We start from the raw sequence: 27,727 nt of genomic DNA on the forward strand, positions 1-27,727 counted from the left end.
TATAGTGCTACTTTCAGACTATAGAAAAATAGCAACTCAGATTTATTTTGGGTGCTTATAGCTGAAAGATGTTCTATCAATTGTTTTATCATCTTTGTGCTACTTTGGAGCTGCGCAGGCTGTGGTGAAATAACATTAGATCCTATACCATACATCTTGGCATAGAAATGGCAGAATAGTTTAATCGTATCAAACCTTTCAATTATTGCCCTACAAATGGCTATTTGTTCTTGATGAGTTTCTCATTCAAGTAACCCTCAACCTCATAAAATACTAGACTCATACTGAAACCTATGCTTTATAATGCCAGAATTTTTTCACATTTTCAGTTTACACAGTTAACTTCTATCAAGTTTAAAAATAATGCTTTAAAAGAATCAATTTCATGGTGAATGCATCTAGTCAAACAAGTCATTTAAACAACATCTTACTCGTGTATAGCAGACCGTTTTACAAGTAACTGGGATTTTTACAAGTCTGTGTTTCAGATGGGATAATTGGTTATTTCTTATATGTGAGTTTGGGACTTAAACTCATTAACTTCAATATACAGAACCTTTCCTGGCCTGGTACTTAGTTAAGGTCTTTTTAGCTGTAGTCATATTTAAGTCATTATTAAGAAGTGGTAAAATGGTGCAAATTTCGAGTACATTCTCAAAAAGCTAGTGATACACTATAACCTTTTAGTTTGCCACTAGTGGTCAGCAAACTTATCATATGGTGATTTCTAATGTAAAGAAAACTCAATTAGTAATTGCAAATGTGCAAAATTGAGGCTTATCTTGAGCACCGAACCCCAAAATTTAAAGAGGTGATTATACCCTCATTAGACCACAATTTTAAATAGGTAGGTTATTCTGTAAGGTGGGTGGAGAGGAGAGTACTTAGAAAAATCTGTTTCACGAAGATATTTTAGTCAACTGGTATTAATCTTCTCATCTACTTAAAAAGTTAATGCCATCTATATATTTGCTATATACAATTTCCTTTCCGGTGCGAAGCTTACCCAAGGTGTAACAGTAGGACCTGTTGGTAAAACTGCAAGTCGGATTCAGAGGTAGAGGGAAGAAGCTGCCTGTTAGCCTGCAGAACCCGGGTTTCCCTTTCTGCTGGAATCACTTGACAAATGCCTGCCTTTGTTTTTCATTGATATAATCGTGAGAATTGGGGCATCACCATGACACAATCTTCCTGCCTTCTGGTGCTTTTCTTCAGAAGAAATTTGGCTTTTCAGTGACACTGTAAAGGCACTCCACAGTCTAGGCGTACAAGGGCAATCCTTAATTCACTTTATCACAGGAACAATAGCTTTATTACAGATCCTGTTTTAAGCACCTTCAGTATTATTATCAGTAGTTCTCCTTCAAGGAGGCCATAAGATTTATAGATGCTGTCTGTCTGTCCTATAATTTGGGCGTTCTTTGGAGAGGAATGTGGTTTCTTTGGGTATGGGGTTTTTTTACGTGAAGGTGGATATCCTGAGATATCAATGTGATCTTTTTTCTTTTATGTGTATGCAACTCTTGATCTACTGTCTATTATTTCATCTTTTCCTTCAAGTGTGGGTCAGGATAATATAGGGCAAGTGGTATCTTGGTGTGGTGAGTGAAAAATATTCATTACTCTTTTGCTTGTCCCTTCCCATGGGACCTTTTTACTAAAAGACTTCTCAAACAGGTAGAACTCCCTACTACAACTTACGGTAATGGAAGGAATAATGCTGGAGCTTGGAAAAAGAGAGATTCTAGCCTATTACCTTTAAGTCAAAAGAACCATACAGTTCTTAAACATCTCATTGTGTTCACCCATCTTCTCAAAATCCTTCTGGTCATCCCTGGCTTTTCCAGCATCATCACTGCAAACTTCTGCAGTAGTTCACTGCCATTGCCTCCCAACACTGGAAATAACCCAGTTACCTGGTTAAAAACATCCTCTCTCAGTGTAAAGTGCTCCCTTTTTGCCTTATCTATGATTCTTCATGCATTTCCTAACATTTTAGAGGTAGTGGTAAATTGGTTGTGCACATGGGTGTTCTCTATATCCCTGTATACAGGACTGTGTCTGACTTGAGCTGTATAATTTTACTCTCTGTTTCCTTGTGCTTTGTAAAGGAATCTGGAAGCTGTGAGGGGCCTTACTCAAGCAAGGTCTTAGTCAGAGAGCATGAAAGGGTTCTGCCATATTTCTAGGTGGAGAGTTATTTAATATCAAGAAATGGAGATGAGTCTGGAGCTGCCTGGAATACCTGGTTTAGAGTGGTGGCTTGCTGTGAGTTTTGAAGCATTGGCGCTTCCAGAGGCCTGGACCTAGAAAACCCAAAGCACAGATTTGCCTCCACTAACTGGAGGGCTAGGAGGAAATCCTCAGAAACAGCTCCCGCAGAAGTTCCTGGCACTGGAGGAACTGGGGGGTCACAGAGCCCATGGTGTCCTGGGAGTCAGGAACTGAAGCTGGCGGTGCCAAGGTCTCTGGGAGCACTTTTTGCTTCAGAAATATCGTACATTAGCTTTTTCCAAAATGAATTTATTTCAGTTTCTGCTTTCAAACCAGAAATGGTCAATTGCAGCTAGTTATGGGCTTCCATTGCCTCTGTGCAGACTCTGCATAATGAATACTCCCATCAGCAAAGGACCTGAAGGGAGGTTGAAACCATCCTACATTTATACACTCTGCTCTGTACCTGGTACGGAACAAGTGGAATAGGCACGACTGCTGTCTAATCTTCTGTGCATGAGAGCACACATCTCGGAGAACCACAGCTACTGCTGAATAAATGGCTTTTCTTTTGTGTTCATACTGGCTTGGAACAGTTTCACCAGTGTAAATGTGGGGAACCAACCACAAAGCCTTTAGAAATCCTGTTCTTCGCTGTTGATACAAGAATACATGTCCATACAGTGTTTTGGTGCTTTGCAGATGTGGGCACGGTATACAGATGTTATTTTTTCAAGTACTAGATTTATATACATGTTCAGGCAAACACAGATGAATCATCACATATGCACCTCTCCAGAAAATACTGTTTAACTGTTATCTGAACAGAAAACATGCCATTTGCAGAAGGGATGTCATAATAAGGATTGATCATTGGACTTCTCATTATTCTAAAGGTTATTTTGACATTCAACAGGTAAACTTGGGGGGGGGTTAAAATTCAGCACTAGCATGTTTTGCTGCTGAAATCAGTATACTCTGTTGTTAGTATTGTATTCTGAAGTAAACCATGAATATCTGCAGTCTATTTAAAAAAAAAAAAGCTACGAAAACTCTGAAAGGCTCTGAAAGATATCTGCTTAAAGGTCTTGAGTGTTGAATTTCTACTAGTTTGTATTCCTTAAGTTATTTAACTGAAGATGTAACAAAAAAACAAAGCTGAGTGAGAGAAGGTAGAGAGGAGACGAGTGGTGGTATAGCAAAAGCTTTTAATAGGTCTCTTGTAAAATTATCTTTGGATATGCTCCCTTTTTTTTAACATATTTGGGCAATGACAGCAATTTAAGCAAATTATCCTAAGTTTAAATTGATCTTAAATTCAATCAGTTATTTTAGGATATCTTAAGAATATATTTAGATATGCTAAGAATAAACTTGTGTAGAAAATTGTCCTTATATGCAGTAAATTGGCATTTTTGTGTCTATGTAGTATGTGGGGAAAAAAAAGTGATTTTTAGATGTGCTCCAAATATCTGACTTTAACCAGGGCTAATTTTTGGCATTACTCTTTAGGATTTTATATTCTAACACTTTAACTGTAGCTGTCGGACAGTATCTGTTGCAACCCAAAGTACTTCAGAAAACACAGTGGGTAAGAGAGGAAGCAATAGGAGCAGTAACTTAAAGGGTTAGTTGTGGGGTGAAAATGTACAGTCCAATACAGAGAAATTACAGGTTAATACTGCATTTGAAAATCTGTTATCTAATTTCCACTTCTCTCCTGATTAATTCTTTGGAATAAATTAAAAAAATTAAAGCTGTAGATATTGAAGGAAAATGTTGTTTTACTGCGCTTTCATTGCATGCTTTATGGTACAATGCCTCCTTCTCTGTTCCCATTGTTTCACTCGTCACTCAAGAAGAGATGCTGTTTTGCTCACTCTGGGGTTGGATATTGTGAGCCCCTGTCTTGGTTGTCCAGCCCAGCACCGGTTCTATGAATTTTCATCTGGAATTCTGGTTTTCTCTATATAGATATGCTGCTGCCATTCTCATGTTATCTGTATGTCTTCCAGTTGTAGGAAAAGCACATGCTTATATAAACAGAATATGCTGGGTGAATGAGACATGGAAGGCAAAGTATAGGTGTATGTTTTTGGCAGTTACCTGATTCTTACTATTTCTTTTGAACAAATTAACAGAATGTAACCAAAGAAATCTAATATGCCGTAGTACATTGTTGCATGGTAAAGACTTGCATGAAAAGAACTGATAGATGCTAGTAGCGCCTCAAAGTCTATCTTTGCTTCCATCCACATACATGCAAATCTCAGTAGTATATTTGCACCCTCAGCAGTTTTCTGTCCTCATTCTCATCAGTCTTATTTGTTCCACACCCGTCATTACATGACTGTATGTATCTGTATAAAAAATACTTATCCTTTTAAAAAATCTTCCACTCTCTCCATCCTGATAGATTATGCAATGTTTTATATTTTACAGTAAGCACCCCTCTGTATTCGTCTTCCAGCTCTCTAGCTCACTCCCCTTTTTCTTGTCTCACACTTGCATTTGACAGTACTGCGTGCTCTCTGTTTGGAATGGCATGTCTATGCTGATTTGCCAGGTATCCTATTTCTTCATTCAGAACAGTTAGGAATCTTTAAAATACATTTCTTTCAGCAGTCACTTGCAATGTGAAAAGGGTAGTGTCTTGTGGCCTCTGAAGGTAGCATCTGTTCCACAAAGCACTGTGTAAATTTTTTTGTGGAATATGTGTATAAGTGACTGTATTTCTCTTTGTAAAGACTTACGAGCCAAAAATATCAGCCAGGTCTATTATAAAGCTAAGTACAAAACTCAGTTGGACGTGTTTCAGATAATCTTTTGTAAAAAGCAAAATTAAAAAAAAAAAAAATTGGAAAGCTGTACAAACTAGAAATATTAATTTGTAAAGCATTCACCACTACCTGTGAGGAGTTGTATAAAAAGGCTTCTGATGGTTTTGAAATCTTGTCTGGAGAAATTGCTTACCCTGCCATCAGACAGAAATACTGAAGAAGAGAGTCTTGGGCTTTCTTTTGGTTTTACTTCAGCAGGTCATACTTTAAAAACCCTAAAAAGGAGCTCAGTATTACATAATTCTGATTATCATAATATGTATTTAATTGATTCATTGCAAATTTTTAACATTGCACATACAGACTTTGAGTTCAGTGGCACATAAGTCAGCTGGCAATAAATATTTACCTTCAAAGAGCTAGAATTTAAGAGCATTTCGATGGTTGATAGTGTTGTTTAACCTCAAACTAGTGTTCCTGGGAATAGCCCTGTGCATAGGTTGCTGCGGAGGTCTGCTCCAGACCACAGCATATCACCGTCCCTTCCCATCAGCTGAGGCACTTCCATTCCCCTCCCTGTTGCGTAAGAGGTATTCCATATGGAGTCAATAAATATGAGGTATAGGTGTTTTAGGAGGAGTGCTTACTAGACATAGGTGCATTACAGGGATCCCTCTAGACATGGATGAGATCACTGTTATGAAGAAGCATACGAGCAGGCAAATGTGAAATATCATCAGTGGTGATTTAAGCAATGGGTTCCACTCTATGGTTAGTAGGTCAGCATTTGTGGTTTCTATTTAATTTGCCAGAATTTCCTTTCTTTTGTTTTCTGTTTTCCTTTTTTAGACATGACTTTTTTTACCTCTAATGCCATCCTTTTCCTTATTACAAGTGTTGAAAGCTTTTTTTGTTTCTTTTAAATTCTTCTGTAGCAATATAAATATACTCTGAGCCTCTAATTATGGTGTTTTTTTTCTATGCCACCTGCAAGCATTTTACCTTTTTAGCTGCACAGTTAATTTTCTTTAAGTTACTCATTTTATGTAGTTTCCCTTTTTAAAACTTAATGCTATGTGATGGACTTTTGCCTTTTTCTCTTCTCCAAAGATATTGAATTTGTGCATGCTTTGGTCACTGTTACGGGCAGCTCGTCTGTTGTGCATGGACTTGGCAATCAAAATTGCCTCTCTCTCCTGGGTCTTCTAAACCGTTGCTCCAAAAGGCAGATTTTTATGGTGTCCAAAAATGTAATCTCAGCATTACAGCTCAATGAAACATTTACAATATGAATATGGGGAACCCCAATCTCCTGTTATTACTGCATTTCTTGTCCATGCAGATTTGAGATAAATGAATGAACCATTTCCTGCGGTTAATATATGGATTCAGCAAATTAGGTAATTTTAGTTTAATTCATACCTCTACCAGTCACCCTCTTGTAGTAGTACTTGCTTAATCCTGTAAATGTCTTTGAAAAATTCAGATTAGTGAGGACACTGACATGGCTGTGCAGCTTTTGATTAGATATAATATACATGTGTTATTACAGGTTTTTTTATTCCCAGCAAAATTGTTCAGTAAAACAGTGTTGTGGTTTAACCCGGCAGGCAGCTAAACACCATACAGCCGTTCGCTCACTCCCCACCCCCCACCCAGTGGGATGGGGGAGAGAATCGGGGGGGGGGGAAAGAGTAAAATTTGTGGGTTGAGATAAAGACAGTTTAATAGGACAGAAAGGAAGGGAAAATAATAATAATGATAAAAGAATATACAAAACAAGTGATGCACAATGCAATTGCTCACCACCTGCCGACCGATGCCCAGCCAGTCCCCGAGCAGCGGTCACCCCTCCCCCGGCTAACTCCCCCCAGTTTATGTACTGAGCATGACGTCATATGGTATGGAATAGCCCTTTGGCCAGTTTGGGTCAGCTGTCCTGGCTGTGCCCCCTCCCAGCTTCTCGCTGGCAGGGCATGAGAAGCTGAAAAGTCCTTGACTAGTGTAAGCACTACTTGGCAACGACTAAAACATCTGTGTGTTATCAACATTATTTTCATCCTAAATCCAAAACACAGCACTGTACCAGCTACTAGGAAGAAAATTAACTCTATCCCAGCCGAAACCAGGACAAACAGCAATGGATGAAAAAATATTTTATCCATTAAATTCTCTAAATACAGCCTGGTAATATAAGTGACTGCCTGCATTTTGTATTTGTTTACAACAGATTAATCAGAGTGGGTTGGAAGCCTTTTTGTGTTGGTGAAATTCGGTATTAAAATTTTGAATTCGAATGAAAAATAATACTTTCAAGCAGCTTTTTTTCATGTTGAGCAATAGATAGAAATGACTCTTTATTCATATATTACAGTATCTAAGTTTTCCTATATGTCTTATGCTCATGTGTGTTGTGAACTGGCTAGATGATGTTCAGTAATAGAACATTTAAAAGCCTTCAGCAGGGCCTGGTTACCTAGCTGAAGTAGATCGATTTGGTAACATCAGTTCCACGCTGCTATGCTAATTTATACCAGCTGAGATTCTGGGCATCAATCCTTTTATTGTGTCTTGACTTTTCTAGCATGTAGGTTAAGCAACATTTGATAACCATATGCTTAGTGTATTGTGCCAGTAGAACAGGACTTAGAAGGTGGAGTGTGGGAAGAGTGGGAATAATTGCAAACGTGTATTGTTAGATTTTATTGACTTCAGAATGTGGCATAAATATGTCAGCTTCTCTATAAAACAAGGCCCCCATGTGGAGTCAAAACATACAGTGAGATCCTGTAAAATAGTAGTAAAGAAGTCTTAAAATTATGTGGATTTAATTGTTTGTGTTTTCTTCTAAGGTTATATCTTAAAAATTTAGCAATCCCAAAGTAAACACTTAAAAATGCAAAGCCAGTATGTAAATGCACGTCTAATGTGTCAGACATCTGAAGCATGTTTGAGTCTTTATATTTTGCTTTGGCATCCATGAACAGGCAGAAAGCTTTTCACCATTTATGCGAGGGGAAGACAAAAGAGCTCCTCTTAGGAACTCACCCCTTTTGTACTAGTGCAGTTGAAGGGAGCTGTAAAATATTTACTGCTGATTATCTGATTATGCAAGAACTACCTAGGTGAGTATTCAGAGAATTTCAGCTTCCTTCGGACATTTTCAGTGATTAGTGTGCATCCTCGTAGGAAATCTGGTAGGGAACAAGTGTGAATGATGGCCATCGGGGCAGAAAGCAACTAGAGAAACGAAAGGAAAGCAGATGGAGAGCTGAGAGTATTCCAGTGGAAAACTCAACTGTATAAACAGTGTTTGGCATCTGATTGTGTCAGTCTGTTTTCGTGTACTTGTTTTATCTCTTACATGTAAAAAAGGGTTCCTTTTTAAGTCTGAAAAAACTTGTTTTTAGAACTGAATGACATCTTCTGAGTTAAAGAGGGGAGAAGTTATAGTAAATTGGAAAATATTTGTCTGCAAACTTCTTTCTGGAACTTTCAAAGTAGTAGAGCCCGCTTGCAAAGCTCTGGGGTTTAGTAAACTCCATTGTAGTGTGAAGTTTAAATGAGGAAATATAGTAACATACCACACAGTGTCCCTTGGGTTGTGGAAGATTACTTCTGTGCTACTTCTGGTTTAGTTAGTTATTATTTGTAAGCTGATTAGCGTTATTCTTCTATATTTGGATTAGAGAGAAGTCATCTAGCAAATTTTCTTTCTCTGTAGGTACGAACAAAATAGCTGTTACTTATGTGAATACAAACAGTTGTGCTTTCATGCCATTATCAAAACTTCCCATTTCAAAAGCCACTGCTTAACGATCACTAATTTCAGCATTCATTTAGAGCCTATTAATGCAGATACTCTGAACTGTTCCTTAGGTGTGGAAAATGATGACAGCACATTGCTGATTTTGTTACATTTTTATTACACACCAAGAAATACTAAAAAGTAAATTTTAATCAATGTTGGACATTGAAATAAATAATTTCTCTGCAAAATTTATTTTACTAAATCAATTGATGCTGTTTTAGTGCTGAAATAGAAATTTAGATATTTAATGCTTTTAAACCCAAGTACTCTCCTTACAATGTAATGACCTTTTCCTAATCATTTCTTCATATGGTATAGCCTTAATTCAAGAGGCTATGTAAATAAGATTGCAGACAGACTTCAGTGAGCTCAAGGGGCTGATGGCAATAGTCTTCCAGTAGAGGGGATGTGGTGGACATCCTCTGGGTTCTGGGTCCAAAACATCTCAAATTACTCAGTCATATTTGTCAGCTTAACACCAGCAGGCTGCTCTATCAGCTAGCTGCACTGACACCTTGCTTTGTTATGTTTCTGTGCAGCTTTTACTTCCTCCCCTTATTTAGCAGTCAAGGAGGCTGTTACTGAAACAGGCAAGAGAGCTTTCTTACCCTGCTTCTCCAATACTATGATCAGTGCCATTAATTCAATATATTAATGGGGGTAAATTCAATTTGGTGTCACTTCAGCTGCAGGACACATTGCAATATACCCCTTATAGAGATTAGTATTTAGGTTCTGATCACATATCACCATGCTAACATATCAGATACTAATATGGCACTGAAGTAGCAATGCTAAAAAATAAGTATGCTGATATTAAAATACTGGTTGTTGAAGTCCCGTTTATTTCAACTTGCGTGTTTTCTGAAATTTGTTTGATGGGAGGTGAATGTTAAGTACCGCGCTTCATTTTCAAAAGTTTGCAGGTTGTTATTGATACAATTCTGCTTTGTTGGGAAATAGATTTTAAAAGGTTTCACCTGTATCTTAGCTGCAGGAAGCAGAAGTTCCCATCTCAAAACCACAGGTTTTTTTCTGATATTTGTTACTAGAAGCTCTGCTCAAATTCCTTTCTAAAAAATAAGAAACCTTTCCTGACGCATTGTCACAGTTGAATTGCGATTTATGTGAGTTGATGCAACTATAGTCGGTTTCTTCTATTAGAATACATTATTAGATAAACAAAACCGTTGTATAGACACTATAAGAGCTGCACAGAGATGTTGCAGCTTGTTTGGGCTTTGGAAGCCTTTTTTTTTTCTCCCCTGCACATGGAGCCTCGCACAGTGTAGCTCCAGTTGCCTGTCTGGGGCCTCTACTGCCTACCACAATACGAGTAACTGTTCCTGTTGTTTTGCATATTTGTGGCTCAGTCTGTGATAAAAGAAAATTAAGAATATTTGGCAATAATCACAAGGAACAAGAATGTGCAAACTAAGTCAGCACTAAATATTTCTGTTGGTATGTTGACAGTAGCAAGTATTGATGGATATAATTTTTGATGTAAAAACTAAATGTCTGTTTTGACAAGTCAAACATGAGTAGACTTTTGGATCAAATACTATCGGATCAAATACTATCAAAGACTAAAATTTTTATGAAAATGGTAATCTGTGGACCAAAATAACCTGCAAACTGCTGTCTTCTCCTAAGAGGCATTAATGGGATCAAAAATATGTTTTGATATTGTACTTGCTATTTTGAAAAGTGATTGGAGTATACTACTAAATGAAAATCTTTTCTTTCTCAGTCTTTCTGTGGGTCTGTGTTTCTGCATTGACAGTTGGTGTAATTAGCATCAGTGACGATTGGTCTTTCCAAGAAACTGCATCTTCCTCGGTTATTTTGTCAAAGGCTTATAATCACCTTAAAACTTGCAATTCTATATTGCATCATATTCTTATGCCTCCTTGCTGCATGGTTGCTGCAGAAATAAAAATGGAATTAGTTTAATTAAAGGGTTCCTTCTTTATAGGCATTATTAGGTATTGTTAATAAGCAGCTGAAGTCTGCTGGAACATGCTGGATTTTGAACAAAGACCATCATAGAAAACCATCATGTCTCACATATACTACTTATTACTATTCTAATCACATTAGTGTGCTAGTCTTCACAGTCGCACAGCAAGCTCACTACCCTGGCCTTCAGGAGAGCAGGCTTTGGCCTCTTCAGGGATCTGCTTGGTAGAGTGCCATGGGACAAAGCCCTGGAGGGAAGAGGGGCCCAAGAAAGCTGGGTAATATTCAAGGATCACCTCCTTCAAGCTCAGGAGCGATGCATCCCAACAAAGAGGAAGTCAGGCAAAAACGCCAGGAGGCCTGCATGGATGAACAAGGAGCTCCTGGGCAAACTCCAACACAAAAAGGAAGCCTACAGAGGGTGGAAGCAAGGACAGGTAGCCTGGGAGGAATACAGAGAAATTGTCCGAGCAGCCAGGGATCAGGTTAGGAAAGCTAAAGCCCTGATAGAATTAAATCTGTCCAGGGACATCGAGGGCAACAAGAAAAGATTCTATAGGTACGTCGGGGATAAAAGGAAGACGAGGGAAAATGTGGGCCCTCTCTGGAATGAAATGGGAGACCTGGTTACCTGGGATACGGAGAAGGCAGAGGTACTCGATGACTTTTTTGCCTCGGTCTTCACGGGCAAGTGCTCGGGCCTCACCGCCCAAGCCGCAGAAGGCAAAGGCAGGGACTGGGAGAATGAAGAGCCGCTCACAGTGGGAGAAGATCAGGTTCGAGACCATCTAAGGCACCTGAAGGTGCACAAGTCCATGGGACCCGATGAGATCTATCCGTGGGTCCTGAGGGAACTGGCGGATGAAGTTGCTAAGCCACTATCCATCGTATTTGAGAAGTGGTGGCAGTCCGGTGAAGTTCCCACTGACTGGAAAAGGGGAAACATAACCCCCATTTTTAAAAAGGGAAAAAAGGAAGACCCGGGGAACTACAGGCCAGTCAGCCTCACCTCTGTGCCTGGGAAGATCATGGAGCAGATCCTCCTGGAAGCTATGCTAAGGCACGTGGAGGACAGGGAGGTGATTCGAGACAGCCAGCATGGCTTCACCAAGGGCAAGTTTTGCCTGACCAACCTAGTGGCCTTCTAGGACTACATCAATGGACACGGGAAGGGCTACAGATGTCGTCTATCTGGACCTCTGTAAGGCCTTTGACACGGTCCCCCACAACATCCTTCTCTCTAAACTGGAGAGGTATGGATCTGATGGATGGACTACTCAGTGGATAAGGAATTGGCTGGATGGTCGCATCCAGAGGGTAGTGGTCAACATCTCAAAGTCCAGATGGAGACTGGTGACAAGTGGTGCCCCTCAGGGGTCCGTATTGGGACCGGTACTGTTTAATATCCTCATCAATGACATAGACAGTGGGATCGAGTGCACCCTCAGCAAGTTTGCAGACGACACCAAGCTGAGTGTGAGGTGTGGTTGACATGCCTGAGGGACAGGATGCCATCCAGAGGGACCTGGACAAGCTCGAGAAGTGGGCCCGTGTGAACCTCATGAGGTTCAACAAGGCCAAGTGTAGGGTCCTGCACCTGGGTCGGGGCAACCCCCAGTATCAGTACAGGCTGGGGGATGAAGGGATTGAGAGCAGCCCTGCCGAGAAGGACTTGGGGGTACTGGTGGAGGAAAAGCTGGACATGAGCCAGCAATGTGCGCTCGCAGCCCAGAAGGCCAACCGTATCCTGGGCCGCATCAAAAGAAGCGTGGCCAGCAGGTCGAGGGAGGTGATTCTGCCCCTCTACTCTGCTCTGGTGAGACCCCACCTGGAGTACTGTGTCCAGCTCTGGAGCCCTCAGCATAAGAAAGACACGGACCTGTTGGAGCGGGTCCAGAGGAGGGCCACGAAAATGATCGGGGGACAGAACGCCTCTCCTATGAAGAAAGGCTGAGAGAGTTGGGGTTGCTCAGCCTAGAGAAGAGAAGGCTTCGGGGAGACCTTATTGCAGCCTATCAGTACTTAAAGGGGGCTTATAAAAAAAGATGGTGGCAAACTTTTAGCCTGTTGTGACAGGACAAGGGGTAATGGCTTTAAACTTTAGTTTTAGGGGGGAAGATTCAGACTAGATATAAGGAAGAAATGTTTTCCGCTGAGGGTGGTGAAGCACTGGCACAGGTTGCCCAGAGAGGTGGTGGATGCCCCATCCCTGGAAACATTCAATAGTCAGGCTGGACGGGGCTCTGAGCAACCTGATCTAGTTGAAGATGTCCCTGCCCATGGCAGGGGGGTTGGACTAGATGACCTTTAAAGGTCCCTTCCAACCCAAACTATTCTATGATTCTATGATTCTATGTTTAATTTAAAAAACAAAATTAATTTAAGAAACAAATTCTGCATCTTAAGTGTTTAAGATTAAAGATTTTAAGAGTATGATGAAACATGCAGTACAAACGTAACCTAAAATTTCTTAGTTAATTTTGCTGGTTTGGCTATGTTTTTGAACACTTGCTTCATGCGCTTTGCTCTTTGCCTTAAGTTCGTATAATTCTTCCCTAAGCATCCCATGCTGTTAAATGTATGGGTAGAATGGTAGCTTCCAAGCAGGTCACTCACCCCTAAAGAAAACACTTTCATGTCACATCATATAACCTGTATTATAAGAACAGCTGTGGGTAAGATTCTAAAAATTAGTACCCCGATCTTTTACATGTTGTTTTTTGATGTTTTGGGTGGTGATTTTTTTCTTTTTTAGATGAGAGAGACAGTGTGTTGTCATTATAATATTAATACATTGGTGTCTCTTTTTTTCTTAATAGATCAAAAAATATTTTGAACTTGAGCCACTTGCACGTGGAAAGCGCTGGATTCTTAAACCCTGCTCCTTGGATGATATGGAGGCAGTAAAAGACAGCTTCTCCCTTCTTATAAACTTGTTAGAAGAGAGAGACTTCGAACCTTCAAGAATGTGACACACAAGAGAGAGGAGTGGTTCTCCAGGCATCACTGTACCTGCTCATTCTGCTCACAGCTTAATTATGGTGTGGTATTAAGACTGTGCTGTGATATGTTGTTCATACACAGTTAGTGCAGAATGTCCTTTTGTTAAAATAAATATTCTGTGAATCAGGTACACAACTATTTCCAGTAAAGTTGTCTACGCTACTGAAATAGGGAGTTCCTCTTGGTTTACCACTAGTTCTGCACACTACATGTTGCTTTCTTGCGTTACCATCATCCTTGATAGGAAATTTTGCACACACAAAAATAACATAGTCTGCAAAGGAGGAATTCTACCTGCTACCTTGTTTTTTAAAAAATAACTAATGTCTTAAGGTTTTGTGAGACTAATTTGTATTAGCTTGTTTACTGACCCCGCAGTCTGGAAAGCACAGCCACTGAGAACCTTAATAGGATACCTTAAAGGCAAGGAGTTCCATGTTAATGCGAGGGTTAATCTGAAGTTTTACTAAATGAAAACACAGTTGACATGTTAGTTGATTCCTCTTCTAAAGTCACAGCATAACCTTGTCAAAGGCAGAACCGTTATTTTGCTGGAATTTTCCTGAAAGGGAAATTAGCACACAAATGTGTGCGGGTAACAGTATTTGTGAAGAATAGGTGACATAAGCAGGTGGTCTAAGTAACAATATTTTTAGAAAATACACAAAAACTGGATAAAGTAATAATTTTCATTGAAAGTAGTTTTCCATAAGAGAAGCAAAGCAAATATCTGTTAATTCAGCTGTGGAGGCTTTATTGCTAGTTAGAAGTGTGACTGATATTAAATAAGGATTGCCTCCTGTATCACTCACTCATAGAGTACTACTGTTCTCGTAACATTGCCAAGGCATCTATACCATAGTTAAGGGCCTTCCAGTGTTTGTACTATAAGCTTCTCTTTTCAAGGGATTATAACTTGTTCTTTCAAACTTCCTCTGGGCTAAATGTTACAAAGACAAAAACGTATTCATTGTAAACAACATTTGTAATACATTTGGAAAAATCCCATTTGGTTCCAGTAACACAGTGCATATTTCCTCTTTCCAAGTTTTCCCCATTGTAGGCTTGCAGGTTTTTGGCTGCTTTCTGTTGATTTTTAAAACCTTATAAACCAATTTTGCCTGTTAAAGAAACATGCCAGGTCACTGGTTCACCATTAAGTCAGTCGCAACAGGGTATGCACAGATCAGTCACTGGACTGGTATACACCTTGAATGTTGTGCCTTGTGCATTCAGCTACCCTCGTGCATGAGTGTCTGCAAACACAAACTGTAGTGATGCATCAGTGGTTCCTCATTGATTCTGCTTGTATTTTGAAACTTGTAACTCCTTTTTCAGGGCTTTAAGCAACATATCTTTCCACTCTGAGCATTTATTTTTTAAGTTTAAAGTTTATTGTAGTTTCTCACTAGTTTATTTGGGAACAAGAAAATAGAAAGGATCAGCTTTTAAAGGCTTATAAAAGCCATTTCTCTATTACTTGCAATTGTATTCTTTGTTAAGCAAAATGTTTTTATAAGTTTTTTTTGTTTACTTTTCAATTTCCACGGATTGGAAAACTGGTAAGCTCCTTGTTTAATTTTGTGACAGAATAGGCAGAAAGCCTGAAGGGCATCTCTTCTTGCTTTGTTTTTCTTCTCTTTCCTGCCAGGTCAATTGCCTCACTCCTCATACTCTTGGAAATACCCAAGAACTGGAACTATTCATTTTAAAATACAGAGAGGAGCCCTATGTTGGTTCCAGTTCTCTCTGCGCAGTTTAGATGGGACCCAGCTGCCCATCAGTTTCTCTTGTATGGGTTAAGGAGGCTCCTTTCCCTGGATTTAAAGAGGAACTGGATCTGATTTACAGTTCCAAACTCTCTCTCTTAGCTGACATGAGCTTAGAGGTTAGAGAGTCCCCAGATTTCCACAAGGTCCCTGGATGTCTCTCCTGTTTAGGGGCAATGACAAATAAGAAATGGTGGGGAGGAGTGAGAGAATTATTTCCCAGAGAAGGCAGGCAGTTTGGGGAGGTAAAAAGGGATTCAGAGCTTTTACTGCTTTTTCATTGAGCATTAGTTAGAAGATGAGAGAGAATTTTTTTTCACTGTTTTTCCCTTTCTTTCCCATATGTTATGGACCAAAAGGTACAAGTGAAAATAAGCCCAACTGTATTGCATTCTTGGAACTGTACTTACTTGTACCATTGGTGAGTCTGGTCCAAAGACTTTAGAGTTTCTGAGTTATATTTTGGTCATGATTTCCCAACTATGCACTGTTGGAAGGTGCTACATGACTAACATACAAAAGGCCCAACTAGTCGATGAGAATATGGCTTTGGCATACACCAATGTCCACTTAGACTAGGACCTTTTGATGCTTAATGCTTTTTCTTTAGGAAAATGCCAACTGCACAGGAGCAGTGATTTTTTTTTTCCAAAATGATTTCGAATATGCTTTTTCTTACTAATATAGTGATCATTCCTCACCACAGGTTGAAACAATACCTCATAGCTGCTTAAGGCCAAGGCCAACGCTTAACTTTACTTTGAATGTAGTTCTTCTGTGGTTTTGTGTTGCGGATGGACTTAATGGATGTGTACCTTTTTAATGTCTATAAACACCTTCACCTTTTTATGGAGGAATTAAAAATGTTCATAGCAGCTCATGTCACACTTCCTTGTCTAAAGTGTTCTTGAATGTTCCGGCTATGGTAGAATATGTAAGCACCATGCAGTTTTTATTCAGATGACCAATCTCAATTGCTTCTTTTTTTTTCTTTTTCTTTTTTTAAAAACTTTTCACATCTGTTCATCATTTAGATGAAATAAACTTGGGCACTAGGCTCTGCTTTCCACGCAAGTTCATTAAGGAGTGAACACTGTCTTTTTAAAAAAGATATTGTGCTTTAATGTTCTTTAGACATTTGTTAAATTACTTTGTGTGTGTATGTGCCCACATTGGGCTTCTTCTCAGACCTGTGGCTGTCTGCGGTGTCTCAGCCGTCAGAATGAAAACATTATCAATCAGTATCCAACAACAGCTGGTTTTGACAAGTTTCTGTCTGCTGCCTAATGCTTTATAACTTGTCAATAAGACCTCTTTGTCTACCTGCTCTGAGCTGGTAATCTTACTGCTTCCATGTTGTGTCCTGTACTTGTACTTCTAGCATTTGTATGGAAAAAAGTTAAATCTTAGTGGGTTTTGATATTCTTTCTTGCTGTATAATGCTCCATGTGTATCTTAGCTTGCCTCTTCGAATGCGCTATACAAAAATCTGTGATGTATTATTTCAGTTAACTTCTTGCATTTCATTATATTTATAGAAGTTGCAGATTTTTGTACCATATTAGTTAATACAGTTGCCTTTTTGTAATGGCAATTAATTTATATTACAAAAGTTTGTATCTTTATCTGTTGAAAGTATTAGTTAACTGCCATATTATCTTGACTTTATACTAAAAATAAAGTGTCTATACACAGAAGTTAACCCATTCAAGTGGACAACTGCTGACATGAGGAACTTGTACTGTTTGTGATTTATACATTATTTCCACTATAAAAAAAAAAAGAAAAAGAAAAGAAAATAAACACTGTGTAGACTTGAGTTGCTAAGTTTGGATTTCTTGAGTAGTAGCCAGTTTGGGAGCATGGCCTATTACCTTGATTTGGAATCTTCAAAATAAATTATTTAATCCTAGATGAAAACAAATATTACTGTATAAGCATTGCTAAATTATACATAGCTACACATTTACATATATATATATAAAAAATAGAAACTTCCAAAAGTAGGCTGATTTATTTCCACAGCAAGATGTTGATACTCCAGAAATATATCTGAAAGATTTTGCAAGTTTATTGGTGGAACAGAGGTTGGAATAATCTTTATACAATTACTCCATAATGTTAAACTGGGGGACATGTTTATATGACTAGAAATTATTTTTAAATGAAATGACACAGCAAAGTACATATACCAAAAAATGCTACGGAAGTTGAGCAAAGGAAAATACTATGAGAAAAATAAAAGCTTGCTGAGACAACTTAATGTTATCCTATCAAACACTGTTTGAGTAGAAGAGATGCTCACAACGCAAGTTGTAACAGCTGATGGAAGCACAGCACTGCTGAGCTGGACTGGAGTTGCTGATTCAGCTCCTGAGGTATGCTTTTTTCATTTTATTATTTTTAAAGCTGCCTCTTACTGAGACTGAGATGGAAATGAAAGATTTGTAAACTCGGAATATTTTCTTCATTCTTTTGTTTCATATAAATAGGAACTGAAAAATCTGCTAATCGTGCCTCATTTGATAGCTCTTGAAAGAATTTTCATTAGCTCATTAGCCCTTTCACCTAATAGTTCAAACAAGTAAAAACATCTGTTTGTGTCAGCTGTAGGGTCAGTCATCCAGGGCCTAGGTTAACACGAGGATGAGAGAGAGTCCCATATCCTACGTGAAAACAAAAACCATACCCTTTTCAGTATCTGCAGTTGAAAAGGACCCCTGAAATCAAGTAGGGCTGCTGAATTCTGTTAGGTGAAGAGACTGAAAAAGATCATTACCCTTCTCAGTCCTCAACCCTCATGGGTGAACTGACTAACTTCGTTGTGTGGGTTGGACTGACGATCAGGTCTAATTTAACTAGTTATGAGACATTTATGCTTAATACTAGCTGCTTATAATATATTTTAGCTTTTATCATATCTATATTTAGAGAAGCCAAAGTATGCTGTATATACTGCTTGTTCATTCACCAGATTTCATAGGAAAATGTAATATGTGGTATTCTGGTGGGTTTTGATGGAATATATTCAGGACAGCCTCGTTTGTGGAGTGTATGTTTGTGCATCAAGCATGTTGAGCACTTCCATTTATGATGTCTTAAATATGCCTTCATTTTGAATCACTGAAAAGGCAGATGTTCAAATGTGAATGTTGGTGCTACCAGTAGTCTGTGCAGCTCCAGTTTTCTATGGCAATAAGGTGGGGAGAACAGAAGGGACAGATTTTAATCATCTGGTTGTCAGGTTTACAGTAAATCCAACAAAAGTGTTTAGCAAAAGGTCCTGTGCTAGTTTGGGATAATTACAGAAAATTAAGAATTGAGGGTGTGAGGGATAACAGATAATCCATGCCCAGCCATACTGCTTTTATGGGAATGGAGTGACTCCTTGCCTGAAAATAGCCTGGTTTTGGTAAGGAGCATATTTGTAATAAAAAGCTATTATATAGTTAATTTCTAAGCACAGAAATATTTCCTCTCATATGAAAAACCTAGATCTATATTTGAGAACCTGCCCACGTGCTAATAAGAGCCATGAATTGTAGCTTTCTATTATGCTTGTGTGCAATATAAGGAAAGCCATTCACAATTAATTTTCTCAGTTCTCACTATTAGATTTTGAGCTAAAACTGAAAAAAAAAATAAAACCAGCAATCACAGCACTTCTTTTTTACCTGTCAACTTGAAATAGTGAAATGCCGTTGTTCATTTTTATCACTATGCCATGTAACTATAATTTATTGCATTTCAGTGTGCATTGGAAAGTATTTGCATGTATTAAGTAAACCAAGACAAAAATAAATCCTTTTGTGGTTTGGCAACTTTCATGTATGAAGAACTGCCCTCTTTCTAAGGAGACATTTACCGTTGGAGTACAGAAGTCTCATATTATAGCTTTTTTTATAAATTACCACTAACTGAAATGCTAAATAATGGAAATCCCAAACAAAAGATCTGGTACTGTCTAAATGCTATTAATATCTTGCATAGTCCCAAAGACAGTGTGGAGGAGAGAGCAAAATCATGACTTGCATATACATGTTTTGAAACCAAACCAAGTTTAATGGCCAATCACACAGCAAAGTACTTGGTATTTTAATAGTGTGACAGTCTTGGATTTGGAAGGTTGATAGATTTTTCTGGATCAAAAGGGCATTTCGTAAAAAGTTTAATTTTATGGTAGGTTACATTTTGGGCCTGTCAACTTTGACGCAGTCCCTTTAAATCAACAATTCCTGCTGTGTGTTAAGGTTGGCACTTGAAAAATTTCATTTATAGAAATTAATCCATTCTGCATTCTGTTAGCGTATGCTAAAATAGCATTTCCTTTCCTGTGTCACCTTATCTCATTTACTTGAAAGCACATACCCATTTTCCACTAATGCATATCTTGCTATTTTTTGAAACAAAAGCTTCATGTACATCTCATAGCAGGCTTTGTGTACTACCATGTTTAATAGCATATCCTCAGAGGTTATGCCCCCAAATTACAAGTAGATTCCATTTTTTTGAACTTCTACATAGTGTTATTGTATACCTTTCAAAGACCACATTTCTGCCAGTATCAAAATTATGTATTTTTAATGCTTGTAACAACAAATGTCTATTAGCAAAACTATATCAGAATTATTTTATTGTAGCATTCCCATGTATCGTGTCTTTGTAAGGTGTAGAGATTCAAGATGTGAATGGGATTGTACCATTTAAAATTAACACCAATTAAACTGCAGTATCTGGGAAATCGCTTTTTTTATTTAACAGTGGAATGAACAATGCAATCTCATCATTGTCTCAATATTTACCTTGCTACAGAGAAAGAAATGAGCATTCATTGTCAATAATGTAAATTATAACAGCCTTAGTCCATCTTTACTAAATTGCTTTGTTTGCCAATGAGATATAGTTGTAATCCTTGCTGGTTTACACGTGTCAGTTAAAGTTGAAAGCCTTCCTTCAAGTATCTGAAACTAAGGTTAATTTAAAAAAAAAAAGCCAATTGCCTTTTCTAAAAATATTTTTGTATATGATTTGCAGGAGTGTGACTGATGCAGAAAAGTTCACTGTTTACCTTTAAAATATAGAGCATGACCTTTTGGTTACAGTAAATATAGTACTGCAAGTCTGGTAAAGTCATCACATATACTAAAGGTATTGAGACCATTTACCTCACATTCCTCCCTATTGGCTTCCACAATTAACATGATCCACAGCTGAAAAAATAATTTTAGTTGTCAGTGATAAATGGGGTGAAATCGTCAATCACTGAAGTCGACAGTATTATTTTAAAAAGATATTGCAAACAAATATTTACCCAAAGATAGCAGTATGTTGCTGAGATTTTGTTCCTCTGTGTTCCCTCATTTCATTCACATGGCAAGCTGACTTTAGTGCTCACTTTCAGACTAAAGAGCTTTTTTTTTTTTTTTCCTTTTTTTTTTTCTGTAGCATGAAGAGTACCAGACACTCAAGCACCAAAGTCTTTAGCAGAACCAGGAACATTCCTGGTAGCCTCGGCTCTGAGATCTGAGACAGAACTTTAGCTTTTTGTTTATTTGTTTTCTTTTTTTGGTCTGATGTGCAGACCTGAGGTTTTGGTTCAGGCCTGTTGTCACTGAGACGTGCCTGTAATATAGGAGTCTACTATTATGGGCTATATAAATATCTTGCCTATTTTTATCAGTTGCTTCTGATCTCTGAAGAATTTTAATATCAAGGTCAAATGTTGTGTGATGTTTTCATATGTTGACATATTGGTGACCTGGACATTAAAGAAAATGCATACAGTGTTTGTAGAGAAAAAAAAAATCCCTTATTTGATTTTTCCGTTCTCAATGCTGAGGAGAAATCTTCCATAAAACTGCTTTGGGATGGTGAATCTTGTTGTTCTGGTTGCTTGTGAGAGATTCAGCAGGCAGATTTGCCTTTAGGTTTGGGTCAAATCAAACGGAAGAGAAACTGTTTCCTCTTTTAAGTTTGGCATTTTATAATACCTGGATACCTGGATACTGGTGATTTGCATGTTCTCAAGCAGTTCATCTATGAGAACCACTTCACATCTAACCTGATTAAGGCCTGAAGGAGGTGGTCTCTACTAATCAATGTTTTCAGTTACTGATTTGATCCTTTAATTCCTGCCTGCATGTAAGATTTTAAAAAACCCTCGGTGTTCACACCTGTTCATACAATTCCCTCCTGCGTCATGCAAGTGTGCCCTCAGAGTGGTTGTTGAGGCAGGCATAGAGTTTGCCTTGCACTCAAAAGGATCAGTTCATTCCCAGCTGTCTCCAGATGAGCCATAGTATTGTGGCCTCTCTCTACCTGAGCGTGCATGAAGACCCATTTCTCACCATCTTTCTGCATTTCTATATTTGCATATTTTGGTTCGGAACTCTGGTTCATGCAATAACTGATCTTTGATGATGGGTTTATCTTTTAGTAAAGCAGGAGCTATTACTGGAGGACTAGCTCTGAGGTTCAGTTTTATGATTAAAATTACAGGTTACAATGCAAATAATAACTAGAAAATGTAACTGTTAGTCAATGGGTTTAAGTATAACTAAAAGCCAAGATCAGGCATGCCCAGGTCCAGCTGACTGATGCTGAAAATGGATTCTCATTTGCTAATCTTGGAATTAAACCAGAAAAGTTGCCAAGAATAGACATAGGCTAGTTCAGCAAGAGGGGCACAGAAGGTTAGTCCAGTGTAATTGGAGATACAGGCCACCATTGCGAATGGCACTGAGACCTCCGGCTCTCTGATGGAAGCGGGGATTACCATCTGCCTGAACCTATGACCTGTAGACCATAAGATATTTAATATGTGCGCCACAGAGCCTGAGGGGAGATGTCAATTTGAGGAGATATTGATAGCGGCTCTACCTCACCAGGTCATACCAACCCATGTCTTCCTCCAGAGAAGGGTTCAAATGCCCAGCAGCCGCTGTCCTGGCAGAGCCCGCTGCTCACCAGTGGCATGGCTCTAGCGTGGGAGCCCCGCGTAAGTTGTTACGAACTGCATGGAGTTCAAGAACCACAAGCCGTCCATGCCTGGCTTACGAAGATAAGCACTTTTCAAGACGATGAAAGAAATACTGAAATGTGAAAATCGGTAATGGTGGCATGCCTCCACACCTGTCATGCTGTGTTACAATTTCAGTCTTTGATTGTTGGTCCCATAAAGGTGTCATTTTTTTCATGTTATTAAAGCAATTACAGTTATTATACTGAATTTGTCCTTTCTGAAGGGAGCAAGAACAAACGAGGGAAGATTTGCATACAAATTGAGCCTGGATGTGGGGGAAATCACAGCAGGCCTGTTCGGCAGACAGATGAGGCGGTGAGGAGACATAAAGGAGCATGGGCAGGAGCTACCCTCCTTTGCAGCCCTTTGCTGGTGACCCTTTGAGGAATGTCTCCTAACTGTCTGGCAGATTCATTTGAATGAGAGACAGTTTGGTGCACTGTCATCCCAGGCAGATCAAAGCCCACTCCTTGGTCGACCGGAGGAGACGTGAAAGGCCTCCCCTTCCCCGGGACAAGGCCTTTCCCCCAGTACGCCACTCAGACCACTCTACTGTTTCTTTCAGAGAAGTACCTCTGTGTAACAGCAACTGTGCCCCCTGCACTTTCGGGCATACCAGCTTGCCTCAGTAATGGGAGCACCTGCATCTGAGCACGCAGTGTTCCCCTTAGAGCTGGCAAGCCAGACCCCGGGCGGCTGCAGCAGGGCTGCGCCATGTGTCACGTCCCGGGAAGGGTGTCAGATTGCCAGTGCAGGTGTCTGTAGTTCAGAAGCGCAAGGCAATGCGGACGATAGGTTTCAAAGCTGTTTTAAGTGACAATGGAGTTGGCTTTTGGGCATGGGAAGCCATTTGCAATGTCCCGGTTTCCTGCTGTGCTTACCCTTGTGTTTCTTTAACTGCCAAGTTTAACCTGCTCTTGCTGTCTGGGGACAGGGGGAGGGTGTTTCTCGCTCACAAAAATGCTATCGAAAACTTAGGAAACATTTTGATTTTTTCCCCAGGTCTGAGTTTTATGCCCCAAGTCACTGCTATTCAGAGCGTCCTCCCATGAAGATCAGTGGAGTGAAGGAAACATGAGCGCGTGGCCCTCTCCAGGGACTTGATGAGCTCAGCGCTGTGCCACACGCATTGTCACCTACAGCCTTACGATTGCTGGAAAGTCCCTGCTCACCAGCATCCTGAAGCAATACATAAATTTGACTTCAAAAGCAAGCATTGGTAAGGGGGGAGGAACACAGATGTGAACAATGAACAATTCTTAACTATTAGTCCTATCTCTGGCCCTTGCTTCCTCGACACTCTGAGCCTCTCCATGGATGTGATACTGTTTTGCTGCTGTTTGGACATAGATTGCTGCTGTTTGGACATAGATATGGGGCTTTGGGGGGTGCGTTAACTTTTGTGAAGTGCTCAAATACACCAGAATGTAGGATTTTCTGATAGCTATGGGGCTCATGCCTTTACTGGCATGTAAAGATATAGCCTATAAACTTTGTGCTGGATGCTTTCCACCCAGAGACGTAGAGAGACGTTTCTAAGTACTTTGGATATTCCACAGCTGCCTCTTTAAAAGAGAAACTGCTGGGTAATATGGAAACTAGAAGTTTTGCCACTTCAAGCAATCAAATTTGGGAAAGTTTATGATGTGGTTTAAATGCTGAAATTTGACCCCTTTGTTAGGTTTGGACTAGTTTCAGCCCAGCAAGCCTGGTAGTGAATAACTGATGTGTAAATTAATTTTCTGATATCGCTAGTAGCTGAATAGTGTATCTGCAAAATACATTACTTGCAAATGAACCTTTGGATCATTAGGTTGTCCTCACTGACACTGCCCTGGACCATGCTGTTTAAATAAGGAAGGATGCTGTTGTACTTTATTTAAAGTAATGTCATTTGATGCTAAATTAGATGCTTTGAATTCCTATAGATGTAAAAAAATGTAGTCTTTTTTGTTTCTCTTTTTTAGGAAAAAAAATGGGTTTGCAGTTGGTTTTATAAGTGGAAGAATGTTCTGAAGTGGTGTATCTTCATGGGTCAGCATTTTCAGCTATATTATAGGGCAAGAACCAAGTTGCTTTCCTGACTTAACACTTGTAACCCTAGGATATCAAAACTGGTAAAGGTATGTTGCATTGTTCATTAAAACTAAATTGGCAAAAGTCTGTCTGCTTGAAGGTGCATATTACTTTTTTAAAAGTCTTTAACTGTAACAAGTGTAGCAGACATCCTAAATTAGAACATGCAGGTGATGTAAGATCATCTCCTTAACTATTTTGAAGAGTTCTCTGTGTTTTAATGTAAGATCTGTTTCAAATGTAAGAGAGTAACTGGTTAGAGTATGAGCTACCCTACCAGAGTCGTGGCTATTGCTGAGTATCTACTGCTTAACCATGATAACTGTTCTGCCTTGCAGTCGTGGTTCAAGATTGATCCAGAAATAATCGTTTATTTCCATAGCTAAGGTAAACCAATGATATAGAAGTTACTGGCTGGGCATTCAAATACAGGATTTTTGTTAAGTGGTTACCAGCTTTTTACTGGGGTATCTTCCGCCATAGCTGCAGAAAAAATAATTTCCTTTTTTGCACTATGCTATTTAAATTTGAGAAAACAATTGAAAGGATAATGAGGCAGGAAAGTTAACTTTCCTCTTCCAGGCAATGAAGAGAAACCACTTGGCAGGTAAAACATCCTGCTCTAGAAATCCTGGTGGACTCATTGATTTACAAAGATCTATTCAGTTCTCACAGTTGTTAAACTAGAGGTATTAAGATTTGGAGGCCATCACCAACTGGTCTTAGTCACAGTGCAAGTAATCAAATTTCTCTAATGTCATATTTTTGCTGACTTTTTAAAACAAATAATAAAACTTTTACTTCTGACCACTCCATGGGTCAGTAACCTAATAATAAAGAAAATAGCTCAAGCTTCTGAAACTCAGTGATGTTTGTGAATATATTTTTCCTTATACAGTATTTGATCTTTAAGGAATACAGAAATATTTTTCTCTTTTTTAATCAATATTTTAAAATGTTTTACTCACTATATTCATTGCTAATTTTGCCCTGATGAGAATTTTTTCATAGGTTACTCCTATAATTAGCAAAGATGCTAATTTTTGGATTGCAACTGTACAAACTTGTTCAGAAAGCATTTTCTGCTGCAATCTGTTCCATCAGTAACCTGTTTTGTTTCTTTTCATCTACATCTGTTGCCCAATACTAACCCTCATATTATGCCCTCTCAAGCATTCCCGTTGCATACAAGGTTCTCCAAAGCAAACTCTTTCAAATATGTTTCTGTGTTCCTAGTGAAGAAAACAGATCTCAGGATGTTCGAATAACATACAATATGTTTTTATTTAATGCAAAGAGATACAAGAAAAAAAAAAACCATGTTGACCTCTCTCCAGTAAGTTTTCTCAAGAACATTGCAAAACACATGTGAACTCCCTTGGCTTATTCAACCTTTTCAGATGCATCATTCTCCTGAGTAGCTAGACAGATGTAGAGTCAAGTGGGAGTACAGATAAGCATGTTGGATACCACCACTGTACTGAGATATGTAGGCCTCCATATGGTAAGGTAAATGCCATATTTTTTTCCCCATTTTAAAGTTTCCTATGAGGAAAGTTTGTCATTTAGCCCTGTCTGTGGTTACAGAACAAAGGAAAGATCTTTTCTGTATGCATTTTATAAAATAGCTTTTTCATTTAATCATTTATGGGACATTGTAGCTGGAATACATAAAATGTTACAATATTTATTTCTCCTTCAGAATTGTTGGGTTTTTTTCTTCATCTATGGAAATTACCTGCTCTTACTGAGCAGTGTCTGATCTGCACGTCTGTATTCTGTGGTTACTTTAACACCACAGTATATCATATTCAGTTTCTTGAGCTAAAAATATAGGAAATTCAGAGAGAAAAATATTACCAAAGTAACTTCATTAGAGTGCTGTAGGGAAGATCGATGTGCATGCTCAAAACGGCACTCGGAGAAAATGTTGTGTTGAAAAACAATTAAAAATATTACATTGATGTTTCAGAGGATGTAAATGAGAGATTCTGTTATCAGAATTGCTTTTGTGTCAGATATACTTACCTACAATTGAATTTATTTTGAAACTTTGTCATCTATCCTCATTTCCCTTTGTAACACATCTTTCTCAAACAGCACATGGTCTGGATTTCCTTCTCAGTAAAATTTCCTGTCCTCCTGCAGTTATCCCCAGTGTAAAAATTAGGGCATAACTGGCCCACCTTCATGATAAAGCAGTTGATCAACCCTCTTACGGTGACTTACAGCTCTTGTTTTTCAGAGCTATGAGGACCATGGTGCTGATGATCTCACAAAACATTGGGATTATACCTTTTCCCCTCCATCTGTGAATTCTCTTCATGTCTGCAGCATTTACACAGCATGTAATGAGTCTCCAGTGACCTTCAATGGATGAAAAGAGAGAGCAGAAATATTTGGAGCAAGGGAGCATTTCCACGGCAGAGTGACTGAGTGCAGGGTAAACTTGGCAAATCCATACAAATTGACTAGAGGGGATGATGGGTATCACCTTCCTTCACTTAGGGCAAATGTATTTCATAAACAGATAATTAGTTTCTTGTTCTAGCACTTGCAAAACAACCCCCTGATCCTTGGTCATGGTATCCTGGACTCAGGTCTTGAACTCAGGTAGAAGGGGTGAATTTCTTCTCTCACTTTGGCCAGCCAGATCTCTCTGCTTGCCTCCTTAACCCAGGGCAGACAGTTTTATTTTTTTTTTCATCTCAAGGCTATCGTGCAGTTCTCTGAGCAGGTAGGTCTAGTGCCCACCCAGAAACTTTGACTGGTTCAGAACATTGATCCTCATCTTATCTATTCAGCTAAAAATGTAGAAACCCGGTAAACTTTCATTAATTTCCTGCTTCACTTCTTGATCTTCAAGACCCTAAAAAAGGCCCTAACATCCAAAGGACCATACCTCCTTATTGTACAGCCCTAGTAGCTGTGAGGCCCGGGAATGCCTTGAGCAGTGACCTCTGGGTGGCTGCAGGCAGCATCTTCTCAATGAAAGGTGGTGTCTGTGGCACAGTTCAGCACAAAGGCTGACTAACGTCACAGTTTAACTCCTTTAACAGCATGGCACAATGCCAGTAGCTCTGATCAGACCATT

The 27,727-nt window shown here is 39.0% G+C and overlaps 1 protein-coding gene across 2 annotated transcripts in view; it reads left to right on the forward strand.

Moving 5' to 3' along the window:
• Window positions 1–23,610, forward strand: part of LOC143172021 (ADP-ribosylation factor-like protein 15) — a 286,252-nt gene extending 262,642 nt beyond the window's left edge. The window contains exons 5-6 of one of the 2 annotated variants that reach the window (XR_012997266.1): window positions 13,584–13,805; window positions 23,560–23,610. Coding sequence is in view for 1 of the 2 variants with exons in the window: in XM_076361236.1 (XP_076217351.1) it covers window positions 13,584–13,736 (153 nt within the window). In the remaining variant the exon portion in view is untranslated. Of the gene's footprint in view, window positions 1–13,583; window positions 17,097–23,559 lie in introns of those variants that run through there. The other variant, XM_076361236.1, reaches the window with a different exon arrangement.
• The last annotated feature ends 4,117 nt before the right edge of the window (window positions 23,611–27,727 follow it).

Source organism: Aptenodytes patagonicus, chromosome W (assembly GCF_965638725.1).
Source record: "Aptenodytes patagonicus chromosome W, bAptPat1.pri.cur, whole genome shotgun sequence".
Taxonomy (NCBI): Eukaryota; Metazoa; Chordata; class Aves; order Sphenisciformes; family Spheniscidae; genus Aptenodytes; species Aptenodytes patagonicus.